Source organism: Triticum urartu, chromosome 4A, assembly GCF_056163025.1.
Source record: "Triticum urartu cultivar PI428250 chromosome 4A, HENAU_Tu73, whole genome shotgun sequence".
NCBI classification, from domain to species: domain Eukaryota; kingdom Viridiplantae; phylum Streptophyta; class Magnoliopsida; order Poales; family Poaceae; genus Triticum; species Triticum urartu.
The window spans coordinates 479,300,295-479,320,268 of record NC_141876.1 but is presented as its reverse complement, the minus strand read 5'-3'; the positions used below and the strand labels follow the sequence as shown (position 1 = coordinate 479,320,268).

Below are 19,974 nucleotides of genomic sequence, written 5' to 3'. Positions count from 1 at the left end.
AAAACAATGAACCTTCGCAACGGTGCACAGTTAGGGGGAACACTTTCTTGAAATTATTGCGAGGTATCATCTTATTTGAGCTACCATCGTTCTAACCAAATAAGATGTAAAACATGATAAACATCACATGCAATCAAATAGTGACATGATATGGCCAATATCATTTGCTCCTTTTGATCTCCATCTTCGGGGCTCCATGATCATCGTTGTCACCGGCATGACACCATGATCTCCATCATCATGATCTCCATCATCGTGTCTTCTTGAAGTTGTCTCGTCATCTATTACTTCTACTACTATGGCTAACGCTTTAGCAATAAAGTAAAGTAATTACATGACTTTTATGTTGACACGCAGGTCATAAATAAATAAAGACAACTCCTATGGCTCCTGTCGGTTGTCATACTCATCGAAATGCAAGTCGTGATTCCTATTACAAGAACATGATCATCTCATACATCACATATATCATTCATCACATCCTTTGGCCATATCACATCACAAAACACTTGCTGCAAAAACAAGTTAGACGTCCTATAATTGTTGTTGCAAGTTTTTACGTGGCTACTATAGGTTTCTAGCAAGAACGTTTCTTACCTACGCCAAAACCACAACATGAATTGCCAATTTCTATTTACCCTTCATAAGGACCCTATTCATCGAATCCGATCTGACTAAAGTGGGAGAGACAGACACCCGCCAGCCACCTTATGCAACTGGTGCATGTCAGTCGGTGGAACCGGTCTCACGTAAGCGTACGTGTAAGGTTGGTCCGGTCCGCTTCATCCCACAATGCCGCCGAATCAAGATAAGACTAGTAACGGCAAGCAAATTGACAATATCGATGCCCACAACTGCTTTGTGTTCTACTCGTGCATAGTAACTACGCATAGACCTAGCTCTGATACCAGTGTCGGGGAACATAGCAGAATTTTAAAATTTTCTACGCATCACCAAGATCAATCTATGGAGTCATCTAGCAACGAGGGAGAGAGGAGTGCATCTACATACCCTTGTAGATCACGAGCGGAAGCGTTCAAGAGAACGGGGTTGATGGAGTCGTACTCGTCGTGATCCAAATCACCGAAGATCCTAGCGCCGAACGGACGGCACCTCCGTGTTAAACACACGTATGGAGCGAGGACGTCTCCCGCGCCTTGATCCAGCAAGGAGGAGGGAGAGGTTGAGGAAGAGGGCTCCAACAGCAGCACGACGGCGTGGTGGTGGTGAAGCTGCAGTACTCCGACAGGGCTTCGCCAAGCTCTTATGGAGGAGGAGAGGTGTTGGGGAGGGGAGGGGCTGCGCCTTGGATGTTGTATGCAGCCCTCCCCTCACCCCTCTATTTATAGGGGAAGGGGGAAGGGGGCCGGCCCCCTCTAGATGAGATCTAGAGGGGGGGCGGCGGCCAAGGGGAGGGGGGCTTGCCCCCCAAGCAAGGGGGCGCCCCCCTTACGGTTTCCCCCCAACCCTAGGCGCATGGGCCCTAGGGGGGTGTGGCGCCCCAGCCCACTTGGGCTGGTTCCCTTCTCCATACAGCCCATAAGGCCCTCCGGAAGAGGTGGCCCCTCCCGGTGGACCCCTGGAACCCCTCCGGTGGCCCTGGTACAATACCGATATGCCCCCGAACCTTTCCGGTGACCGTATGACAACTTCCTACATATAAATCTTCACCTCCGGACCATTCCGGAACTCCTCGTGACGTCCGGGATCTCATCCGGGACTCCGAACAAGATTCGATAATCACATACAAGTCTTCCTAACAACCCTAGCGTCACTGAACCTTAAGTGTGTAGACCCAACGGGTTCGGGAGACATGCAGACGTGACCGAGACGACTCTCCGGTCAATAACCAACAGCGGGATCTGGATACCCATGTTGGCTCCCACATGCTCCACGATGATCTCATCGGATGAACCACGATGTCGAGGATTCAATCAATCCGTATACAATTCCCTTTGTCAATCGGTACGTTACTTGCCCGAGACTCGATCGTCGGTATCCCAATACCTTGTTCAGTCTCGTTACCGGCAAGTCACTTTACTCGTACCGTAATGCATGATCCCATGATCAACCACTTGATCACATTGAGCTCATTATGATGATGCATTACTGAGTGGGCCCAGAGATACCTCTCCGTCATACGGAGTGACAAATCCCAGTCTCGATTCGTGCCAACACAACAGACATTTTTGGAGATACCTGTAATGTACCTTTATAGTCACCCAGTTATGTTGTGACGTTTGGCACACCCAAGGCACTCCTACGGTGTCTGGGAGTTGCACAATCTCATGGTCTAAGGAAATGATACTTGACATTCAGAAAAGCTACAACAAACGAACTACACGATCTTTGAGCTATGCTTAGGATTGGGTCTTGTCCATCACATCATTCTCCTAATGATGTGATCCCGTTATCAATGACATCCAATGTCCATAGTCAGGAAACCATGACTATCTTTTGATCAACGAGCTAGTCAACTAGAGGCTCACTAGGGACGTGTTGTGGTCTATGTATTCACACATGTATTACGATTTCCGGATAACACAATTATAGAATGAACAATAGACAATTATCATGAACAAAGAAATATAATAATAACCATTTTATTATTGCCTCTAGGGCATATTTCCAACACAGGGTTGCTTGAGAGAGACCATCTTCATCCTAAGCCTCCCACAGATTGATAAACCTTAAGTCATCCACTTGAGGGAAATTTGCTACTGTCCTACAAACCTCTGCACTTGGAGGCCCAACAACGTCTACAAGAAGAAAGTTTTGTAGTAGACATCAAGCTCTTTTCTGGCGCCATTGCCGGGGAGGTTAGCGCTTGAAGGTATATCTTTAGATCTTGCAATCGAATCTTTTAGTTTCTTGTTTTATCACTAGTTTAGTCTATAAAAGAAAATTACAAAAAAATGGAATTAAGGGTACCTCATATCCTTCATCTTTTTAATATCTTTCATGAAAATAAGGATTCCGATAATTGTGCCAAAGTGTTAGAAGAAGAATGCATTAGAATGTTTGGCACTAAATATTTGAATGATGAGCATGATTGCAATGTTGTTAGTATGAATTCCTTGAATATCCATGGTACTAATGATGATTGCGCTAGTCATGATGAAAATGTCTCTTATAAGCATGTCAATTTTTGTGGAGTGCATAGAGTTTGCAAGTACACACCAAATAGGGAAGATAGATTTTGCAAGAGGCATAAGTATTTAGAAACTAAATGGTTGCAAGAAAGGCTATATGCTTGTGCTGAAGATTTAAAATTTCTTTGCCATCCTTGTGAACTTTGCAATGACCGTGATCATTTAAATATCCAATGCAATTGTTTCATGATCGAATCGTGTCCAAAAATTGTGATGACTTGATTTCCCTTGCGCATCATAATGAACTTAGTTTGCTTCTGGGTTATGAAGAAATGAAACGTATAACTAAGGATATTCCAGAATTTGCCCTTGATAAAGTTCTTGATTTTGATCTAGAGGAAATTTATATGTATTGTGTGGTGAATTGTATTGAAAATCCTTATATTGCCAATTACATAAAGACAAGAAAACAAATAGAAGATGAAGATAATACTAATGAAAGGGAAGAGACTTCTCAATATCCTCTTATTATTTCTTATGATGAATCAGGTAACGAGGAGGAGCCTTCTATTCAACCAATCTCATTAATAAGGAGCTCTAAAAGGAGGATTGAACCCACACATGATGTGAAGAAGAGAAAGAAAAGACGGAGAAGCAAAGGTAAAAAGGTATCCCTCCCAAATGATGTCGCTCCTATTACTCATTGCGATGATGATAATTGCTATACTATTGGTGCTATCCATACTATTAATGATGAGAGTGATTATGCTTATGATATGAAAAGGCCCAAGCTTGGGGATGCTATGTTTGATGAGAATGACATGTTTGAGAATTTATTTGCTGCAATTAATGTTTGTCCCAAGCTTGGGGATGCTACTTTTCATGAACATGATATATTTAACCTCCCAAGTTTTGATATGCAAATTTATTATGATGATAACATGCCTCCTATTTATGATGATTATATTGATGAAAGTGAATTTGGAGAGGTCATGACTTTATTTAGTAATGATTCCACTATCTTGGAAGAGGTTTCAATTGATTATGATGAGAACAAAGTTGCTACTTATGATGATTATTGTGATGCCACTTATGCTATAAAAAGTAGTGATGATTATATTTATAAAACTTGTCATGATTATGATTACCCTCTTTCTGAACATTACTCTTTTAATGTGGAAACAATTTATAGTATTTGAGTTTATGATACTCCCACTGTTCCGAATGAGAAGAATTTTTCTTATGAGGAGAATAGTAAATTTTCTATGCTTGTAGATCATGAAAAGAATGCTTTATGTGATGGTTATATTGCTGAATTCATTCATGATGCTATAAAATTATTGTGAGGGAGGAATATATGCTTGTAGGGGTTGCAATAATATCAACTTTCCTCTCTATGTGCATAAAGTTTTAAAGTTATGCTTGTTTTGCCTTCCTATGCTAGTTGATTATTGTTCTCATAAGTTGTTTGTTCACAAAATCCCTATGCATAGGAAGTGGGTTAGAATTAAATGTGCTAGTCATATTCTTCATGATGCTCTCTTTATGTTTCAATTCTTATCTTTTATGTGAGCATCATTGAAATCATCATGCCTAGCTAGGGGCGTTAAACGATGGCGCTTGTTGGGAGGCAACCCAACTTCTTTTTTGTTCTTTGCTTTTTTCTCTTGTTTAGTAATAAATAATTCATCTAGCCTCTGTTTAGATGTGGTTTTATGTTTTAATTAGTGTTTGTGCCAAGTAGAACCTTTGGGAAGACTTGGGTGAAGTCTTTGCGATCTTGCTGTAAAAAACAGAAACTTCAGCGCTCACGAGTTTTGCTGCCATTTTTTTTTACTGAAGAGTGCAATTAGGTTGATTCTTTTTGCAGATGATTAATAGACAAATTCCTCACGTCCACCAATTTATTTCAGAATTTTTGGGTTACATAAGTATGCATTTGATACGGATTACTACAGACTATTGTGTTTTTGACAGATTCTGTTTTCATTGTGTTGTTTGCTTATTTTGATAAATATATGAGTAGTATCGGAGGGTATGAACCATAGAGAAGTTGTAATATAGTAGATATTACACCAATATGAATTTAGAATGAGTTCACAATAGTACCTACGTGGTGATTTATTTTCTTATACTAACGGAGCTTACGAGTTTTCTGTTAAGTTTTGTGTTGTGAAGTTTTCAAGTTTTGGGTAAAGATTCGATGGACTGTGGAATAAGGAGTGGCAAGAGCCTAAGATTGGGGATGCCCAAGGCACCCCAAGGTAATATTCAAGGACAACCAAGAGCCTAACCTTGGGGATGCCCCGGATGGCATCCTCTTTCGTCTTCATTCATCGGTAACTTTACTTGGAGCTATATTTTTATTCACCACATGATATGTGTTTTGCTTGGAGTGTCATTTTATTTTATTTTGTTTTGCTTGCTGTTTGAATAAAATACCAAGATCTGAAATTCTTAAATGTTAGAGAGTCTTCACATAGTTACATAATTATTCAACTACTCATTGATCTTCACTTATATCTTTCGGAGTAGTTTGTCATTTGCTCTAGTGCTTCACTTATATCTTTTTAGAGCACGGCGGTGGTTTATTTTGAAGAAATAGATGAACTCTCATGCTTCACTTACATTATTTTGCGAGTCTTTAGAACAGCATGGTAATTGCTTGGGTTATAAAATTAGTCCTACTATGATGGGCATTCAAGATGGGTATAATAAAAACTTTCATATAGAGTGCATTGAATACTATGAGAAGTTTGATACTTGATAATTGTTTTGAGATATGAAGATGGTGATATTAGAGTCATGCTAGTTGAGTAGTTGTGAGTTTGAGAGATACTTGTGTTAAAGTTTGTGATTCCCGTAGCATGCACATATGGTGAACCGTTATGTGATAAAGTCGGAGCATGGTTTATTTTTTGATTGTCTTCCTTAAGAGTGGTGGTCGAGGATGAGCGATGGTCTTTTCCTACCAATCTATCCCCCTAGGAGCATGTGTGTAGTACTTTGTTTCGATAACTAATAGATTTTTGCAATAAGTATGTGAGTTCTTTATGACTAATGTTGAGTCCATGGATTATACGCACTCTCACCCTTCCACCATTGCTAGCCTCTCTTGTGCCGCACAACTTTCGCCGGTACCATAACACCCACCATTACCTTCCTCAAAACAACCACCATACCTACCTATTATGGCATTTCCATAGCCATTCCAAGATATATTGCCATGCAACTTTCCACCGTTCCATTCATTATGACACGCTTCATCATTGTCATATTGCTTTGCATGATCATGTAGTTGACATCGTATTTGTGGCAAAGCCACCGTTCATAATTCTTTCATACATGTCACTCATGGTCATTGCACATCCCGGTACACCGCCGGAGGCATTTATATAGAGTCATATTTTGTTCCACGCATCGAGTTGTAATTCTTGAGTTGTAAGTAAATAAAAGTGTGATGGTCATCATTATTAGAGCATTGTCCCATGTGAGGAAAGGATGATGGAGACTATGATTCCCCCACAAGTCGGGATGAGACTCCGGACGAAAAATAAAAAAAGAAGAAAGAGGCCATAAAAAAGAAGAAGGCCCAAAAAACAAAAAAACAAAAAAAGATAAAGAGAGAGAAGGGGCAATACTACTATCCTTTTACCACACTTGTGCTTCAAAGTAGCACCATGATCTTCATGATAGAGAGTCTCCTATGTTGTCACTTTCATATACTAGTGGGAATTTTTCATTATAGAACTTAGCTTGTATATTCCAATGATGGGCTTCCTCAAAATGCCCTAGGTCTTCGTGAGCAAGCGAGTTGGATGCACACCCACTTAGTTTTTTTTTGAGTTTTCATACACTTATAGCTCTAGTGCATCCGTTGCATGGCAATTCCTACTCACTCACATTGATATCTATTGATGGGCATCTCCATAGCCCTTTGATATGCCTAGTTGATGTGAGACTGTCTTCTCCATTTTGTCTTCTCCACAACCACCATTCTATTCCACCTATAGTGCTATGTCCATGGCTCATGCTCATGTATTGCGTGAAGATTGAAAAAGTTTGAGAACATCAAAAGTATGAAACAATTGCTTGGCTTGTCATCGGGGTTGTGCATGATTTAAATATTTTATGTGATGAAGATAGAGCATAGCCAGACTATATGATTTTGTAGGGATAGCTTTATTTGGCCATGTTATTTTGAGAAGACATGATTACTTTGTTAGTATGCTTGAAGTATTATTATTTTTATGTCAATATTAAATTTTTGTCTTGAATCATATGGATCTGAATATTCTTGCCACAATAAAGAGAATTACATGGATAAATATGTTAGGTAGCATTCCACATCAAAAATTCTGTTTTTATCATTTACCTACTCGAGGACGAGCAGGAATTAAGCTTGGGGATGCTTGATACGTCTCCAACATATCTATAATTTTTTATTGTTTCATGTTATTATATTATCAACCTTGGATGTTTTATATGCATTTATATGCTACTTTATATGATTTTTGGGACTAACCTATTAACCTAGAGCCCAGTGCCAGTTTCTGTTTTTTTCCTTGTTTTTGAGTTTTACAGAAAAGGAAAATCAAACGGAGTCCAATTGACCTGAAACTTCACGAAACTTATTTTTGGACGAGAAGAAGGCTATGGAGTAAAAGAGTTGGGCCAGAAGAGTCCCGGGCTGCCCACGAGGGTGGGGGCGCGCCCACCCCCCTGGGCGCGCCTCCCTACCTCGTGGACAGCCCGGAGACCCCCCTTACTTATTCTCGACACCAAAACCTCTTATATATACTGAAACTTCTAGAAAGAAACCTAGATCGGGAGTTCTGCCGCCAGAAGCCTCCGTAGCCACCGAAAACCAATCTAGACCCGTTCCGGCACCCTGCCGGAGGGGGGAATCCCTCTCCGGTGGCCATCTTCATCATCCCGGTGCTCTTCATGACGGGGAGGGAGTAGTTCACCCTCGGGGATGAGGGTATGTACCAGTAGCTATGTGTTTGATCTCTCTCTCTCGTGTTCTTAATTCGGCACGATCTTGATGTATCGCGAGCTTTGCTATTATAGTTGGATCTTATGATGTTCCCCCCCTCTACTCTTTTGTGATGGATTGAGTTTTCCCTTTGAAGTTATCTTATCGGATTGGGTCTTTAAGGATTTGAGAACACTTGATGTATGTCTTGCATGTGCTTACCTGTGGTGACAATGGGATATCACGTGATCTATTTGATGTATATTTTGGTGATCAACTTGCGAGTTCCATGACCTCGTGAACTTATGCATAGGGGTTGGCACACGTTTTCGTCTTGACTCTTCGATAGAAACTTTCGGGCACTCTTTGAAGTTTTTTGTGTTGGTTGAATAGATGAATATGAGATTGTGTGATGCATATCGTATAATCATACCCACGGATACTTGAGGTGACATTGGAGTATCTAGGTGACATTAGGGTTTTGGTTGATTTGTGTCTTAAGGTGTTATTCCAGTACGAACTCTAGGATAGATTGAACGGAAAGAATAGCTTCGTATTATTTTACTACGGACTCTTGAATAAATCGATCAGAAAGAATAACTTTGAGGTGGTTTCGTACCCTACCATAATCTCTTCGTTTGTTCTCCGCTATTAGTGACTTTGGAGTGACTCTTTGTTGCATGTTGAGGGATTGTTATATGATCCAATTATGTTATTATTTTTGAGAGAACTTGCACTAGTAAAAGTATGAACCCTACGCCTTGTTTCAATGCATTGCAATACCATTTACGCTCACTTTTATCATTAGTTACCTTACTGTTTTTATATTTCCAGATTATAAAAACTTTTATCTACTATCCATATTGCAGTTGTATCACCATCTTTTCGTCAAACTAGTGCACCTATACAATTTGCCATTGTATTGGGTGTGTTGGGGACACAAGAGACTCTTTGTTATTTGGTTGCATGGTTGCTTGAGAGAGACCATCTTCATCCTACACCTCCCATGGATTGATAAATTTTAGGTCATCCACTTGAGGGAAATTTGCTACTGTCCTACAAACCTCTGCACTTGGAGGCCCAACAACGTCTACAAGAAAAAAGGTTGTGTAGTAGACATCAGCCGTCCCGTCGGGAGGAGTTCACCGGCATCGCAAAGAAAGAGGAGTGCACCAGTGTCTACGGACTGAGAATGAACTACAAAAGAAAAATCGCAGGTGGAGCTTGCGAAGCCATCAGCAATGGCCAAAATTGGGGTTAGTAAGAGAGAGAAGGTCACGGAAGGAAGCTAATGGTTATCTAGCCAAACAAGGAAATACACAAGCCAGTTTTACCCTTTTCCAAACCCAAACGTGTTATTGTGTAAATCGGTAATCCAAAAATCAATTAGCAAAACTGATTTTGCTAAAATCCTGCCACAAACTCATTTTCCATATACCGCCTGCTATCCAAACAACCACTTAGGATTCCTCGACCGTTGCAGCTCCTACGATGTCCTCTTTATGTCCGAGTGGTGATCCATCAGCCGAGTGACATGTAATAGTCCGAGTGTCGTTGAGCTGTCCGAGTGAACTTCCTAATGCGCGCATCCAGATGTTACCATGGTCTAGGGACCTATCTGTGCTAATGATGGACCCTATGTGGGTCCCAAATGAAGAAGGGTCCTTGACCCTACCTGAAATAGATGACCACATCTTTATCTTTACCTACTAATAAAGCGGTTATCGCTTCTAGTCGTCCGTCATTAAAATTACCCTTCAAGTTGGTTAAAATTACCCACCAATGCCACCCGCAAGTGGAAAAAAGATTCCTTTTTCGGACAAAAAACGACACCTCCTTCGTTGTTTTATACAGGCGCGACGAGTAGAGGTCACAAAACGAGGAGCAGCGGAGTGGTTGGCCGATTGCTCTTTTAGCGGTGAGACTAGGGTTCGATCCCCAACTTCCACAATTTTTATCTTTCTTTTCTCACACATGTCCTACACATGTATGCGTTCATGGGCCGGCCCATGTGTGGGGCTTCACTCCCCTCAGTTTTTTTCATTTTACTTTTTTATCTTTTCTTTTCTCATTGTATTTTCTTTCTTTCATCTTTAAATTAATTCTGGATTTTAATATTCTAAAGGTTGCGAGTTTTAAAAAAAATAAGAAATAAGTCTGATAAAAAACATAAAATATATGTGAATTCAAACATGTTTAGAAAATCATTAAAAGTTTGCAGATTCAAAAAATATTGGTGGTTTTGCAAAACTGTTCGCAAAATTATAAAAAAATCACAATTTGTAAAAAATGGTCGGGAAATAAAATCATGTTCATGATTTTGAAAAAATGAACGTGTATTCAAAACATATTTGGGAATCTGAAAAAAAATGTCCATGAAATTTTAGAAAATGTTCACAATAATAATAATAAATAGTTTTTTTAATTTTGTTCCCCAATTTAAAAGAAAGTTCATCGATTCAAAAAATGTTTGTTGAGTCAAAAAATGTTAATGAATACGAAACCGGTTCATACATTCAAAAAAAATGTAAAAAAAAACTAATGTTCATGATTTTTTTGAGAAAATCAAAAATTAAAAAAAAAGTTTGTCGTTTCGAAAAACTGTTCACTGATTCAAAAGTATTTTATGTCTAGGATTTGGTTAGTCTTTCGAAAGTCTTTATATGTCTTGGCGTTGGGAGTAGCTCGTTGTCAATGAGATTTGTTTTAAAAGTTTTAAACGTTCCCTTGCGCAACATAGTGACAAGTGTGGCATGCACTGGCAAACTCATAGCCTTAGGATTTACAACGTCGAGTGCATTGTGATCACGTGAACATCGCGACCATCATCGGCTAGGTGAGAAAAAAAATGGCAACATGGTGAACCACTATGTGAAAATAGAGTAAGCTCATATATCAGAATATCGAGTCATACTTATTCGGTTAGCCATAATTTTTTGTCTTTCGTTGGAACGCACGGGCATATTTGCTAGTCATCTATCTATATACGATAGTGGGCGGCGGGGTAGATTCAAGAGGACGGACAAGATAGCCCGGTGATGAATTTATCACCCCCGTTGCACTCCATTGAAGAAGCTGACTTGCAAGGCAAGTAGTAGGAATTTGAGCACCTTTTTTTTAGACATACTAGGAGTTTAAGCACCTACAGGGCCATCTAAGACTAGTAGAGTTCTACGCTTGCATGCGACACGACGAGAATAGAAAAACACAAGTGCGCAAAAAGAAAAAGAAAAACACAAATGCGCGACGCATATGTGGTGCAGGCATCGGGGACCGTTGGCAGCGGGGGGCAGAGCAAGGCTGGACAACCGTGTTCGCACCTGGCCGCTGTCGTCGCCCGTCAGCACTCGAGAACCTCAATCATTCCCCATTCCATCTCCCCTCCCGTGCTGGCTGCCAGCCCTGGCAGGCAGCCGGCTCTGATTTGTTTCACGTTTCTTCAGATTTTTAGCCGGTTTGACCACAACGCAACGCACGCAACGCAACGGCACGAAGCAAAACCCGGCGGTCTCTGTCGCGCGGCAGGGAAAGGCATATGCCTCAGAGGCTCAGACGGCCTCGGCAATTATTCTCTCCCCGATTACGATTAGCAAAGCCACACACCTCAAGCCAAGCCAGGCCAAGCCACCAGGTCGTCAGTCCACCACGCCTCGCCGCGGGGGAGAAGGGACCCGATTCGATTCCACTCCATTCCACCCCCCCGTCTCCGCCCGTCCGTTGTACGACCTCCCCCGCCCCGATTCCTCCCGTTTTCTCCGCGGCCGCTGCCCGGTCCACCACGTCGTCGTCGTCGTCGCCTCGCGCCTCGGTGCCGGTCGCGCCGGCGGCACGCGTGCTGCTGCTTCCACGCGTCGCCGCCTCGCAGCGTGGGCGCCAAGGCGAGGCGGGGGGCGGGGGCCGGGCGTGGAGGAAGGATAGGGGGCACGGCACGGCTGGGAGGAGTAGTGCACGCCACGGCGGCCCGGCGGTGGGGTATAATTCGCGCGGTGGCGGCGCGCTGAGCTGGGGGGTCGGCTGCGCTGGTGCGGGTCAGCGGAGCAGCAGGATGGGGCAGGCTCCGGAGATGGCGGCGCCGCTGCTCCTGCGGGTGGAGGACGCGGACGCCGAGTGGAGCTCCAGGCCGCATCGCATTGCTCTCTTCGTCGAGCCTTCGCCCTTCGCGTCAGTCTCCCTCCTCCCTCCCTCCTCCTCCTCCTCCTCCCAACCCAAGTGTTGACGCACAAGGCGCTGGCCGGATTACAGTAGTATGCTAGATTGGATCAGATCAGATCGAGACGCTCTGCGCGCCGCAGTGCACAATTGGGTCGCTGGATGCATGATTTGTTAAATTTGACGCGTCTTTGATCTACCGAGAACTCCCGAGTCAATGCATTTTTCCTTGTTGCTGTGTCGCAGCTACATCTCCGGCTACAAGAACCGGTTCCAGAACTTCATCAAGCATCTGCGAGAGATGGGCGATGAGGTATCCAATCCTTGTTACCAACCTTGTCGCTGCTTGACCTTGAGTTGACTTGTACTGTTTTCAAGATCGTTGTCCTACCTCGGAATTGACGCCTGCTTATTCGGTTCAGGTCTTGGTCGTGACCACGCACAAAGGAGCTCCCGAGGAGTTCCATGGAGCAAAGGTCATTGGCTCGTGGAGGTAATCATCCAACACAAACTATCGTCACCCTCTACCTCAGCGATCAATCCACTCCAGAAATACCAAACGATTCCAAAAACTACTTTGCTGAAAGCACAAAACGCAGGAAATATGGTGAAACATTTGCAGAGGAGTCTCCTGTAATCAACTGCCATGCTGACTACAACATTTGCTAGATATATTGTGAAATGGTTGTTATATTTATTTTCAAGTATTTTTCCTAGCCAACTTTCTAAATTTGGAATGTCGTCAGGATTCAGTTTGTGGAAAACTTCTTTATTTTGCATGTACTTCGGTTCCTAAACTCCTCCTTTTCAGCTTTCCATGTCCATTGTACCAAAATGTTCCACTCTCGTTGGCACTGAGCCCCAGAATATTTTCTGCCGTGTCAAAGTTCAAGCCAGACATAATCCATGCTACTTCACCTGGAGTTATGGTAACTGTCGAAAACTCAATATGCATTCATTGCCATTTGCCCTGTGGTTTCTCATTACCACATATCGTGATTTCAGGTTTTTGGCGCCCTTGCTATCGCAAAGATGATTTCAGTTCCAATGGTCATGTCTTATCACACACATCTTCCAGCGTGAGTTTCTTTTCCACTGCTAGGTGTCAGCTGGTTCAGTGTTGTTAAGAGATTAGCACTTTTGAATTGATTTCTTGTAACGCCTTCCAGGTACTTACCAGGTTACAATTTAAATTGGTTACTTGGGCCCACATGGGGTCTTATAAGTAAGCCCATTGTCATCACTTCTATTATGTTCTGTACAAAAGTGCGAAGCTGAGAATAAAATAAAACTGATCTTTCTCACTTAGTTTGTGCTGACATTCTTATTGTTTCAAAGGATGTCTCCACAGGTCTGCAGATCTTACTCTAGTTCCTTCAGTAGCTATTGCCGAGGACTTTGAAACTGCTAAAGTAGTACCAGGTTAAACAATCAAAACAAATCACTGTTTATACATTTCAACCCTTCGTCTATCCTAACCATACCCACTTGCCTCTGCAGCAAACAGAGTACGGCTTTGGAACAAGGGTGTTGATTCTGAAAGCTTCCATCCTAAATTTCGGAGGCATGAAATGCGGATCAAGTTGAGGTATCTCCTGTTGCTTCAAATTCAACAACGAAAGAGTTGAAGAAGACAACACACATGCTTATTGATTTTTCTTTTCGTCTCCTGTCAGCGGTGGTGAACCAGAAAAACCATTGATAATTCACGTGGGCCGTTTTGGGCGTGAAAAGAATTTGGATTTTCTGAAGAGGTTAGCTTTTCCCATACACAGAATATACCATCATTATTAGAAATAGAGACAATTTGAACTACACGGAAGTAAAATGGATAGGTATATTTTGCATCCATGATATTTAGGTATCATTCTATAGTAGTTGTTTTTTGCTGCTTATGGCTGTTAAAAACTGCGATACTATAATTTTCCTTTTTTTATGATCAACTTTATCAGCTGTCCCTATGTAGCATTTTAGCTTCAAGCGTGCTCAGGATATTACTTCTGCTATCTTGATCTTTTTGTAACAAAGTGAACACTACATGTTAGCAAACCTTTCCTATCTGTAGAGTATGTGTTTGCTACACGAGTGTCATTTTTCTGTATTGTTAGTGCTTTACTTATTTGAATTGTTAATACAGAGTTATGGAAAAGCTCCCCGGAGTAAGAATTGCTTTTGTTGGAGATGGACCATACAGGTGAGTCATTTGTCCAACTGTTAACTATTTGCTGTTTTTAGTAAGACACAAACCTGATGACATATGTGCTTACATTCATCAGCAACTACCCGGTATTGAAAGAACATAATCTGGAGAACTTTGTTCTTATCTTTTCACCCTTCCAACGTACTCCCCCCATCCCAAAATAACTGTCGCTGATTTAGTACAAAGTTGTACTTCCTCCGTCCCAAAATAAGTGTCGGTGATTTAGTACAACTTTTGGGACGGAGGGAGTATATGCTAATTCACAAACCATATATTTGTTAAAAATATTGGCTGTGTTAGCTTACTTGCTGATGAACGTATGCCATATACGTGCCAAGTCTCAAGTGGCCAAGCATATCTTCACTGCTGACTGACTTGTGAGAAGATGTCCTTCTCACAAGTTGTGGATTAGTATTCCTTTTCTGTTTCTTTGAGTTAATTGTATACATGGTTTCGCCTGAGGGTTTGTTTCTTCAGTATTAGAAACTCAGGGTAGTACTGAACAAGATACTTCTGGACTAAGCAAGTAAGATAATGCAGCCAGTAACTAAATGTACCACATGTCCTCAAACAATAACAATGCTTAAATACCAAATGAGAACATGGTATGCTTTATTTGCAATGAGCACTGAGCAAGTGATAACCAACTTGTTGTGCTCGGCCATCTGTTTGACCCCGTTTGGTTTCCTCTTCAATTCTGGAGACGTTTACACCATCTGTTTTGTCTTGGCAGGGCTGAGCTGGAAAAAATGTTCACAGGCATGCCTGCAGTTTTCACCGGAATGCTCCAAGGGGAGGAGCTCTCGCAAGCGTACGCCAGTGGGGACGTATTTGCAATGCCTTCAGAGTCTGAGACCCTTGGACAAGTAGTGCTGGAGTCCATGGCTTCTGGAGTCCCGGTTGTCGCTGCTCGCGCCGGAGGCATACCTGATATAATACCCAAGGACAAGGAGGGCAAGACCAGCTTCCTCTTCACACCCGGGGATCTGGACGAGTGCGTGAGGAAGATCGAGCAGCTCCTCTCGTCGAAGGACCTCAGGGAGTCGGTCGGAAGGGCTGCCAGGGAGGAGATGGAGAACTGCGACTGGAGAACGGCCTCAAAGACAATACGCAACGAGCACTACAGCACCGCGACGTTGTACTGGCAGAAGAAGACGGGCAGAACGGGGTAGGCGGCGTTTATCCAGCCAGGCATTCCGTTTGCTGCCCTGTCTACTGTTATACATAACCGAAGGATTTGTACATTGTACTCAGCAGCAGCTTGCGAGCTTGTGTGGCTTGCTGCACTCATATGTCCACAGTTACGGATGATTGACCGGCCGCTTGTATGCAGTTCCTGTACATTACAAAGTTCTTTGAAATTTGGCCATTTCAGTCCTACTGCTAGTCTGTTTCTACTAATTACTACCTCTGTTTCTAAATTTAAGACGTTTTTGCAGTTCAATAAGGTTGATGCAAGGGCCCTCTAAACTCCCAATGCATCAATCTGTTTCTACTTATTAGTACCTCTGTTCTTAAATATAAGACGTTTTTGCAGTTCAATAAGGTTGATGCAAGGGCCCTCTAAACTCCCAATGCATCAATCTGTTTCTACTAATTAGTACCTCTGTTCTTAAATATAAGACGCTTTTGCAGTTCAACAAGGTTGTTGCAAGGGCCCTCTAAACTCCCAATGCATTAACCCATTCGATTTCAAGTTATAGATTTCAAAACTACCGGCCTTGCTTCCCAGTTCCAACCAGAAGAGGTGCTAACAGGCTTAAACAGCAGCTCTACCACTGTCGATCATTTTAACAGTACACGACCAACAGGAGAAACACACAAGAAACTAAATAAAACTCACACCAAATGGTTCAAGATGTAATGTACACGTCAAAGCAATGCTCACAAAATAGTTTTCCACAGAGCATATACACTTCAGTTACAAAAAAAAAGGCATATACACTGCCGCAACAGATTCTCCTTTCCTAAGCTCTGCATACACAATCTCAGAAAACTGAAAACTTCTATCATTCCATGTATCCGAACTCCTACAGGCACACCATGATTCTCACAAAGATCAGAGAGTTTCAGAGAAGCTGCTATTGCAGACGCAGGTGATCTCATTGCCAATTCGGAAATATGGGCAACGGATAAATCACAGAGGAGAAGCCAATTGTTGTAGCCTTTGGAGATCTTAAGCAGTGCAATCATTCGTCTTGGAGCACGATCATCAGTTCTCCGCCTTGACTGAGAACGCTGTCCAGGAACGCAATTAGTTTTTCTTTGCACTGAAACTGCTTGGCCGACGGAAGATCGCTGTCCAAATTAAACCAGATGCCATCAATGCTTCGAATTGCCACCCAATGCCTCCCGGTCCACAGACCCCTCAACCTCCTCACGGGTACATTGATCATCAGACCTACCAGCGCTTCGGCATCCAGATCAATCGAAGATGCTCCCTTCCGATGATCATGCCAAACTACCTTCTTCTTTCTAGATTCTACTGCCGCGATAAGAACATTTACATCATAGTTCCCTGTTAATGCATTGTGGTGGGGCTTCCAAATCAGCGATAGAGGAGTCCATTTCTCCTTGTTTGGATCAGTAAGAACAAGATTTTCAGCAATCCCATCCAGCTCAGCTCGGGTGAACGATTCTTTTTCCTGAACCACACAAAACATAATCATGGTAAGCCCGGATTAAATGAGGTGGCGTCAGAGCAAAGAGACCGACTATGAAGTGCATGGTAAGATCATGCCACCTGTATATATGTTGATGAGTGAAAGTGCCAACCAGTTACCTCTCCGAGGATTAAATTATTGTGATATTTTTTCCTACTGATTAGATGATAAGAAATGAAAGCCAATCAGATAGCAGCTTAAGCGTGCGATCTTGGCCTCTTGCACTCACACGGCTGCAAGCGTGCACTGCCTGGTTCCCCAAATTCATGTCAACGTCAATTTGAAACGTCATTATGAAACTTGACAAAGACCAAAAGATTTGTTTCTATCCCTATCAGCTACCAATTCATGATTCACGCGCACAACTGGCAAAGCCTTCATTGTATTCGGTGGACAGAGGGCTGCAAAACGGGTGAACCACACCCACCCATAAACTTGTCGACATAACTAATGACGAACAGTGCCCACTCAATGGGCCAATAGTCGATACAGTGACCTCAATTGCTGTCTCTTTCTACCGAGAAGGAAGATCTGTACATACTCTCAATATGCCCTGATATTTCACCACAGCCTAAGTTGTGACAAGTTGGAAACAATCACACAGTAAAAAAAACATGCCCACCAAGGGCACAACGCTCCGCCACTACAACAATCTGTAGTTTCATGCCGAGTAATTTGACTACTTAGTTCGCAGATGCGGGTGCTGACTGACTGCCGATGTCCTTTGATGGGAATAATCAGGCGAACAAGAAAGCACGAGAGATAGAATCTAATTGATTGGACTCAATTACTAAACTTAGGATTACGCAAAGTTCTCAAGTGCAGCTACTCGAGAACCAAGACAAGAACACAGTAGCGCAACTAAGCAAGAGAGGAGAGGAGAAGGGTCACCTGCATAAGGTTGTTGAGGGCGTGGAGGAGGCAGAACTGCATCCTTTGCCTCTCGTGGTACACTTTGCTGCCGCCGCTGCTGCTTCCCGCCGGGGCCGGCCCTTCCTCGTCTGGCCTTGCTTCTGATCTGGCTCCCGACTCCATGCTGCCGCGATTGATACCGGGGCAGCGGGGGATTGGGTTTTATCGCCACGGATTACGGACCGGACGGCGGCGGATTCCGTCCCTTCTCTCACGGCCGCACCAAACAGACGCACGGCTTCTGCGCCGCCGCCACGAGGGGAAGCCTGCCTATCGTCGTGGACGCAACAGTAAACAACCGAACGCAAAGGGAATTTGCATTCAAGGAAAAAAAAGAACACAAAGGGGATTCGCACCGTCTCTAGCACATCTTGTAAATCGCATCTTTCTGCAAAATAACCGCCGTTTTACATGACCAGGATAAAAAATTATACCCCTAAAAAAGATAAAAAATTGTCCCGACCAAGTCTTTAACAGTTGCATATTTCGCCCCCATCCGTCATATATCCAGGATTTCTCCCTTCTTTTACAAGGTCCTCTATCCTTGACGAGAGTGAAAGTTCAGCCCCAACCGCTTCTATTCCGCGCCTCCACCGCCACTAAGCTCGCCGCCGCCTCACCGTTGCTCCCTCCTCGGCCGGCCGCACATCGCCATAGAGCAGCCAGAGCCTCCTGCATCCAATCGAGGGCATCTCGAAGGTGTAGAGCGTCGTTTGGCACATCACCGGCGACGCCATCGGGGACGTGGTGGTGCAGGGAGACGAGGCCGTCCGGAGGTCGGACGAGGAGGTCGGGTTCCTTGGCCGCAACACTACCAAAGTCGCCGGCCACGGCCGGGTGCAACAGCTCACCGAGGCGGCTTCCGCGCTGCACGTCATGTACAAGACAGAGGCGGAGGCGATGCCCTTCGAGGGCCTGCTCAACGGGTCGCTGCTTGGCCTCCAGGTGTTAGAACAATTGTATAGGGATAGGATTAGTCTTTAACTTGTAATCCTTTTCTATCTCTTCTTCTGTTTCCTCTTCCTCATGTTACAACTCTGTACGATTGATCTTCAACTTGTAAGCCACGGCACCTTCCATATATATACAATGCGGCCCGAGAAAAGGGTTTAACGCTTCCCAAACTATTTTACATGGTATCAGATTCATACCGCAAGCGGTGGAGGTATGGATATTTGTCATATTGGTCAAGCATCTATTAATTCCCCTACTTTAAAACGCGATCTTGTGCTAAAAGATGTCCTTCATGTTCCACAAGCCGACAAAAACCTTGCATCTATGTCGCGTCTTTCTGCCGATAATAATGTCTTCTTTGAAACTCATCCCAAGTATTTTTTATAAAGGATCGGGCCGCGAGGGAGCTCATTCACCACGATAGATGCATTGGAGGCTTGTATCCCATTACATCTGGAGCGTTTAGTCGAAAGCGTCGTCGTCATCAAATCTTCTCCGTCATCAAGCCTTCCTTGGTAAGGTGGCATCAAAGATTAGGACATCCTTCTTCGGTCATAGTTGAACAAGTAGTGAATAAAGACAATCTTCCATTGTCATCTAGTCAAGATGTTGAGTCTGTTTGTGATGCTTGTCAATGTGCAAAAAGTCACCAACTTCCCTATCCTAGATCAAATAGTGTTTATCATGCTCCGTTGGAACTTATCTTTAGTGATGTATGGGATCATGCAAGAGATTCTTTTGGAAGAAAAAAAAATATTATGTTAGTTTTATTGATGACTATAGCAAATTTACTTGGATATATTTGCTCAAATTCAAATCTGAAGTTCTCTCTATTTTTCAAGAATTTCAGAAACTTGTTGAACCACAGTTTAACAGGAAGATCATTACAGTCCAAAGTGACTGGGGAGGGGAGTATGAAAAACCCAACTCTTTCTTTCGAAGCATTGGCATTGCTCATCATGTCTCTTGCCCTCACGCTCATCAATAAAATGGCTCCGCCGAGCGTAAACATCGTCATATCGTTGA

General features: G+C 43.0%; 2 protein-coding genes across 2 annotated transcripts; one reads left to right on the top strand and one right to left on the bottom strand.

Moving 5' to 3' along the window:
- Positions 1-11,616: 11,616 nt before the first annotated feature.
- On the top strand, positions 11,617-15,799 carry LOC125552194 (sulfoquinovosyl transferase SQD2). The gene is made up of 11 exons (XM_048715677.2): positions 11,617-12,231; positions 12,466-12,532; positions 12,642-12,712; positions 13,031-13,148; positions 13,225-13,298; positions 13,389-13,444; positions 13,558-13,641; positions 13,720-13,807; positions 13,896-13,973; positions 14,357-14,413; positions 15,153-15,799. The coding sequence occupies exons 1-11, from the start codon at positions 12,116-12,118 to the stop codon at positions 15,589-15,591; spliced, it is 1,248 nt and encodes a 415-aa protein (XP_048571634.2). The 5' UTR covers positions 11,617-12,115; the 3' UTR covers positions 15,592-15,799.
- A 435-nt stretch (positions 15,800-16,234) lies between these two features.
- Positions 16,235-18,315, bottom strand: JOSL (JOSEPHIN-like protein). The gene is made up of 2 exons (XM_048715678.2): positions 17,974-18,315; positions 16,235-17,064 (listed from the first exon to the last, which is right to left on the bottom strand). Exons 1-2 carry the CDS (start codon positions 18,115-18,117, stop codon positions 16,609-16,611), a joined length of 600 nt encoding a protein of 199 aa, XP_048571635.1. The 5' UTR covers positions 18,118-18,315; the 3' UTR covers positions 16,235-16,608.
- Between the last annotated feature and the right edge of the window lie 1,659 nt (positions 18,316-19,974).